The 7,046-nt window shown below is 45.3% G+C and overlaps 1 protein-coding gene across 1 annotated transcript; it reads right to left on the bottom strand.

Annotated features, from left to right (window-relative positions):
• Window positions 1-3,041: 3,041 nt before the first annotated feature.
• LOC141817541 (large ribosomal subunit protein uL2mz, N-terminal part) lies at window positions 3,042-6,605 on the bottom strand. The gene is given in 3 exon segments (XM_074705179.1): window positions 3,042-4,132; window positions 4,134-4,257; window positions 4,604-6,605. Coding segments are annotated over 3 exon segments (1,101 nt in total). The 5' UTR covers window positions 5,457-6,605; the 3' UTR covers window positions 3,042-4,008.
• Between the last annotated feature and the right edge of the window lie 441 nt (window positions 6,606-7,046).

The raw sequence follows: 7,046 nt of genomic DNA, 5'->3' as shown, positions 1-7,046 counted from the left end.
GGGCCTCCCCTAAAGGACAGTGGAACAGATACACGAGCCACTATCTTAGATACCTCTTGAGTAGCCGGGAGAGTCACTAATAGGCTAGGAAAGGAGCCTGAAGTAGACCAGCGGGGAAGAAAAGAAGGGGGAGAAGACGACTCGAATTCAACAAAGCAAGCCATGTCGTGTCGTAATGGATGCATTGTATTTTCATGAGATCTTCTTATAATGTTAGACTTCCATTTGACAGGCTAGAGCACATAGAGTCACTATAATTCTGAGTGCTATAGATCCCGCCAGTAATGTTATGTTATAAGCAGACTGAGTGGATAGCGCTGTCCCTAGCTATCCCCTCGGGGGCTTCGAGAACATTCTCGCCTAAACCACTATTGAGTATTTCTTGGCTTGGGGAGACGTATTGACAGCTTGTCGGATAGTCTCAAGATTGCTGCCCGGAACGAGTGGTAAATTCAGTATTGTTCCATCCTCTGGGAGGAGGTAGACCAAAAGCAAAAATCCAATAAAGAGCGGTGTCGTGATCTGAATAAAGGCTGACATCAGGACATTTTGAGAAATAGGCAGCCACATATTCAAATGGTATGGATAATGACTGACCCAAAAACGAAGTGATGCTAGCAGCCTATTAGGAAATAGGAGATCTCGCTTATCAAAAAAAGCACTTGGAGAAAGGAGGTGAAAGCGCCTTTCTCTCTTCACTAACTCGGTAGACGAGACCCCCCACACGCTACTAGGAACAAAGGAATCAATCCAGCCCCAAGCAGGAGCCGGGGGCTACCCTCTTTACCGGATACTGAGAGGTCTGCCCGTCCTAGGCGGTCCCTCTTCATCTTTCATTAGGTCGGCCTAATAAATTGATGAAGGGGCCCTCCTCACCACTCCCCTTCCCCTTATCCCGGAAGCAAAGCACGGATGACAAGGGCCAGCGATCCCACTACGGCCTCTCGAGCCAAAAACAAACATACCGGAAAAAAGCAACATTCAAAAAGACCAAAGCAAGAAAAATGAGTACTACATCTGGGGTCCTTCAATCCATAAACACGTTCATTCCATCTCCAACTGAAACCAACCAACCACTCGACCGATCTCATCTATCCCCGTTAGAAAGCCGTTGGAGTTCATTCAAGATAAATTGGTTTTGCTTTTCGTGCCATATTAGCTTAGACTTGACCCCCGCATCTTCCCTTTCCTTTATTTGTTTTCGAATTCCGTGTAGAAGCAAACTCTCCAAATTTATGACCAACCTTTCCTTCAGTGATCTTACAACGAACAGGAGTTTTTCCATTGTAAATGAGTACGGAGCAATCAACGAATTCCGGCGAAATAGAAGATCTACGTGACCAAATTTTCCTGCTCCTGTCTCTGTTCTTCTTCATTCTAAACAGGAAAGCATCAACAAAACAGCCCTTCCATATAGATCGTCGTGGCATGAACTAAATTCTGCCTTTCCCCACCCCCACTACTGCCCGAAATCCTGCTTTGGTGGGCTTCCCCCAAGGTGAGACCGAAGGTCTACCTCCTTTTGTGCGCCCCTCACCTCCTCCATGAGGATGATCCACTGGATTCATTGCAACACCACGAACAATGGGGCCTCTGCCTAACCACCGGCTTTGTCCTGCTTTTCTAAGCTTACGTGCACCATGGTTGGGATGGGAAACAATACCAATAGTAGCTCGGCATCGGGAATCTATGACTTTTTCAACACCCGAAGGTAGCTGCACTTCACATTGTGGGGCTGGCTCCTTAATTATTTGAGCATAAGTTCCAGCGGCTCGAGCCAGCTTTGCGCCTTGACCTGGATGACATTCAATATCATGTACCCATGTTCCCATACGTATATCAGCTAATGGTATGCTATTTCCAACTTGAGAATTTCGATCAAGTATCTCGTATCTATAAGCAGGGGGGCGTGGCCAAGAAGCTGCCAGCTGACTGCCCCCTTCAACCCGACCTTTATTCGCTGTGCGAACAAGGTCTTGGAACCGAAGGTATGTATGGGCATTCTGGGCAGGTCGCAAGAAGCCGCTTTTAGAAGGTTTTGACCAATCGCAATTCATCACTATCTTACCCGCTTCCAATTGATGACTGGCTAATATATAAGTGTTGACCTAAGCCCCTGTGCAGTGGCTCGGCTCCCGAACCGTACGTGAGCTGCCTCGTACGGCTCTTCCTAAGAAGGTCGAAGCCCCCCTCTATCAAAATGAAAAAGCCCTCGCCTTCTCATATCTTCTTTCAGTCGCCCAAAAGTCGTGAATGGACTTGCGCTATTCCATGTTGTACTCTCTCAAGCAACAGTCTAATATGGACTTGCGCCAGAGCGGAGGAGTCGAATATCTTCCCACTCTCCAATAATTCTTGCATACCGTAGTCGTGAATTACGAAACTACGAAAGATCTGCCGTAGTAGTCGGCTCTCTCGCTGTCGCTCTCCACGTCGCTCTGCTCGTCCCTTGAAGTCATACCCTCTCCCTAAATAATTACTACAAAATTGCGAGAACTTATTAAAATTAAACAAAATTAAACAATTTCGTCCCTCTCTCTCCCTAATATTAAATTACGGTATTGCGATCCTAAGCAACAGGTCTAACATGGCCTAAAATATAGTAAATTGTATAAATTGCGTAGCAATTGTAGACTATCCTCAGGAAGGAGTATAAATTGCGTAGCAGAGGAGTAAATTGCGTAGCAATTTACGCCAATATATAGTAAGGGCCGCCTTACTATAATATAAGTTCCCCAAAATCTAGTAAATTACGCAGAGGAGATAAATAGCCCCAAAGGCTATTGTAGACTAATCCGCCTGTATATAATATAAGTTCCCCAATATATATACAGGGCCCTAATATATACAATTGAGGAGATTTGGATTAGTCGTAAATAGCCCCAAAGGCTATTTATCTCCTCTGCGTAGCAGAGGTACTTATATTATAGTAAGGCGGATTAGTCTACGCCTTTGGGGCTATTTATCTCCTCGCATAGCAGAGGAACTTATATTATAGTAAGGCGGCCCTTACTATATATTGGGAATTTATTATAGTATGGCGGATAGTCGTAAATTGCGTAGCAGAGGAGATAAATAGCCCCAAAGGGGCTATTTACGACTAATCCGATCGCCAAATATATAGTAAGGGGCTATGCAATTTCACTCCTATGCGTAGCAATTTCACTCCCCAAAATATAGTAAATTACGCAGAGGAGATAAATAGCCCCAAAGGCTATTTACGACTAATCCGAATCTCCCCAAAATATAGTAAATTACGCAGAGGAGATAAATAGCCCCAAAGGCTATTTACGACTAATCCGCCTGTATATAATATAAGTTCCCCAAAATATAGTAAATGTAGCAGAGGAGATAAATAGCCCCAAAGGGGCTATTTACGACTAATCCGAATCTCCGCGTAGCAGAGGAGATAAATAGCCCCAAGGGCTATTTACGACTAATCCGCCTGTATATAATATAAGTTCCCCAAAATATAGTAAATGTAGCAATTTCACTCCTATGCGTAGCAATTTATACAATTTACTATATTTTAGGGCATTCACGACCTGTTGCTTAGGCTCGACCGTGCCGGGAGAGGGAGTTTGAGAGAGGGACGATCTGACTTCCAAAGAGCAGATCTTTCGTAGTTTTGAATAGAACTACTTTTTTTTTGCAGGCACGACCTGTTGCTGCGACAGCGACGTGGTTCACCTTTGCTTTTGAAATTAAACTTAGCTACTTAATAAAATGAAGAAAAACGAAAGACAATAGTAAAGGGAACGGGGCTCCCAGGCCGGGCCGTCTGGGAGAATGCTTGGCGCGCCCTCACCCTTCGGGTTCTGGCGGTTAGCTTAACTTAAGTAGGGAGGCTGGAAGGAGGCAAGCAAGCAAATGAAGGGAGGCATTCCGGGCCGACTATAAGAAGCAAAGTAAACTCGACAAGTCGCTTATAGAATGCCGACTACTTATTGAAGTTTCATAAGGGGGGAAGCGAAGCTTAGCTTGCTTTAGTTGGCCTTAAACTACCCGCTAGCGGACACTTTTCCCTTCATTCGTAGCTAAGCCAAGGTCCCAGGTCTCCGAGTCAGCCCGCGCTTTTTCGAAGAATCCTGCACCCATGGGCATAGGGCCTGGCAGGCCTTCCCTTTCCGCCTTCATGGGCCTTGCCCCGTTCCCCAATCAGATGTTTGGATGTGAGCTATACTCCGGCGAGGAGCCACACGGGCGTATGGCCCTTTGCCTTGCCATTTGACCTCTCTTCCCGTGTGAGACGGAATGCTCAGTGACAACCTCTCAATTGTCACCGCCTGGCCTCTCTTGCAACCACGGTAGCACCTAGTGTGGTCAGCACCAATCGTGTTCGGGCAACGAAGCTTACACTCATTCACATTGGTTCATCCTGCAATGCCCCGGGCCTTTTGCTCTTCTAACAACAATGGTGGCCGGCCATTCGTCAAGGCCCCGGAATCCGCTGGACATCTCAGCGGCGGGATTGGATACCCGCATCAGATCGAAGTTCCACTGTAGTGCCTCCCTAAAAGAAAGGGGCGACTGGTTAAGGAGCGTAGCGGGTCGCTTCGCGAAAGACATTGCTTAGGACCAACGGGTCACACGACAGGTGCACGATCGACTTTGCACGCTCCATCCTTCGTCCCTTCGCCTATAGGCTTGGCAGGCAAGCTACCTTGATCCGCGTTATGCTCAGCAGCTCCAACAAGCCCTAAACTTTCTTGCTGCCTCAAACTCTGCCAAGAAAGCGCTGCTTTACGTTTGATCCTATGTGCCCAGAGAACGCAATGCGTTCTCCACTTTCGGATCTCGCAAAGAGAAAACCTCTTTTTTCCGATTACTTTCTCTCTCATTCGCGGAGCGAAGAAAGCGGGCTTTGCCCCAGCAACCGCTATCCTTGGGAAAGCCAAAGAGCTACCGAAGGAAAGGGATGCAGTCTCTCCCTTGGCCAAGGGAGAGGACAGGGCAGAGAAGAAAACGTCCTTTGCGCAAGTTTCTTTGCTTCCAGTGCAGGCTTGGCTCTTCGACCAAGGAGGCATGAAGGTAGGAAGGCCGACCACTACATAAAGCGTAAGCAAGCACTTGGCTTGGGAGCAAGCTACCTTTCTTTGATCCACTTTACCGGGCAGGAAGGAGAACGAAAAAAGGCAAAAGATGGTGGCCGTGGTAGGTTCGAGGATCTTACGCGGCGGAGCGAACTCTTCTATCGTGTAGCATTTCCTCTGGCTCAGTAGCTGCACCCCCTCGATCCATCGTACTAGAGCGATCCGAGAAGAACGATTAGGGTCATATTCAATCCTTTCTACAATGCCAATAGACGATGTGCTTCGTTTCAGGTCAATTTTTCGCAGCAATCGCTTCGATCCACCCCCCCGGTGAAAAGCAGTAATACGCCCGGAGGAATTCCTCCCTGCAGACTTCCCCGTACTCAAAGTGCAATGTCTAAGTGCTCTCCCGCTTTGTCTCATTCTCTCTCTCTCGTTATCATTCGATTCTGCCTCTACTTCAATGACCTCCTACTCTGCGCCTCCAACTCAAAATAGATCGTCGTTGGTCCTTTATCTGTCTTTGGTCATTTATTGTTTAGAACAGCGGCGGAAAAACACTCTTCTTGGGCAACCCACGGGATCAGATATAATCAAATACACTCGACCAGCTTAGAGGGAGAGGGACGAGGTACGAGACCCTCGGCCCTCGGTTCACTTCACTATAGGATTGAATGGTTAGAGAACGAGTCTGTCCTTAGGTGAGATTGCACTTTCTTATCTAGTTGTGGAGTGAGGGCTCGAGTCCCGTACATTAAACCGATCTTTCCACGTCGCTATCGCTCCTTATGGAAGTCAGACGGCCCAAAACAACACAACACAAAAACTCTCTCTCTCCCTCTCCTTTCAGTCGAGCCTATCAGGATACCCTCAGCAGATTATTACCAGTATAATTGCGTGCCCAAAAATATAAGTACAATTCAAAAAACTACGAAAGATCTAACCCTAGCAACAAGTCTACAATGGCACGCATACCTACACGTCTAACATGGCAGGCAGCAACAGGTCGAATATTGACAATGGCACGCATACCTACGTCTAACATTAAGTACCATGAACTCTCTCAGCACCAGTTCGTTCATGGCGCCATACTATAATAAATTTTAGAACTTATATTATAGTAAGTGCGGCCCTGTATATATATTTGAACTTATATTATATACAGCCCTTACTATAATTTATTTAGCCTAAAATAAATATAAGTTTTAGGCTTAGTCGTAAATAGCCCCAAAGGCTATTTATCTACTCTGCGTAGCAGAGGAACTTATATTATATACAGGCGGATTAGAACTTATATTATGAATGCAGGGCCAAAGGGGCTATTTATCTCCTTTACTATATTTTTGGGTATTGGGAACTTATATTATATACAGAACTTAACTATATGTTGACTTTCTTTTAGGGATATATCGGGAACTTATATTATATACAGAACTTAACTATATATTTAGATTGATTTTAGGGAATTGACTAGATTTTTGGGGAACTTATATTATATACAGGCGGATTAGTCGTAAATAGCCCCTTTGGGGCTATTTATCTCCTCTGCCCCTAATATAGTAAATTGAGGAGTGAAATTGCATAGCAGAGGAACTTATATTATATACAGGCGGCCCTTACTATATATTGGCGATCGGATTAGTCGTAAATAGCCCCAAAGGAGATAAATAGCCCCAAGAAGATAAATAGCCCCAAGAAGATAAATAGCCCCTTTGGCCCTACCTGTATATAATATAAGTTCTAATCAGCCTGTATATAATATAAGATAAGTACCTCGGCTACGCAGAGGCATATAAATAGCCAAAGGGGCTATTTACGACTAAGTAGACTAACTGTATATAATATAAGATAAGTACCTCTGCTATGCAGAGCATATAAATAGCCTTTGGGGCTATTTACGACTAAGTAGAATAAACCGCCTGTATATAATATAAAGACCTCTGCTATGCAGAGAAGAGAAATAGCCTTTGGGTCTATTTTCGACTCAAAAAGCCCAAAAATATAGTAAAGGAG

Source organism: Curcuma longa, unplaced genomic scaffold, assembly GCF_044706935.1.
Source record: "Curcuma longa cultivar G26 ecotype Majalengka, Jawa Barat unplaced genomic scaffold, ITB_CL_G26_1.1 contig_20903, whole genome shotgun sequence".
Taxonomy (NCBI): domain Eukaryota; kingdom Viridiplantae; phylum Streptophyta; class Magnoliopsida; order Zingiberales; family Zingiberaceae; genus Curcuma; species Curcuma longa.
The sequence above is the reverse complement of the archived record's forward strand: the minus strand, read 5'-3'. Positions and strand labels throughout refer to the sequence as shown.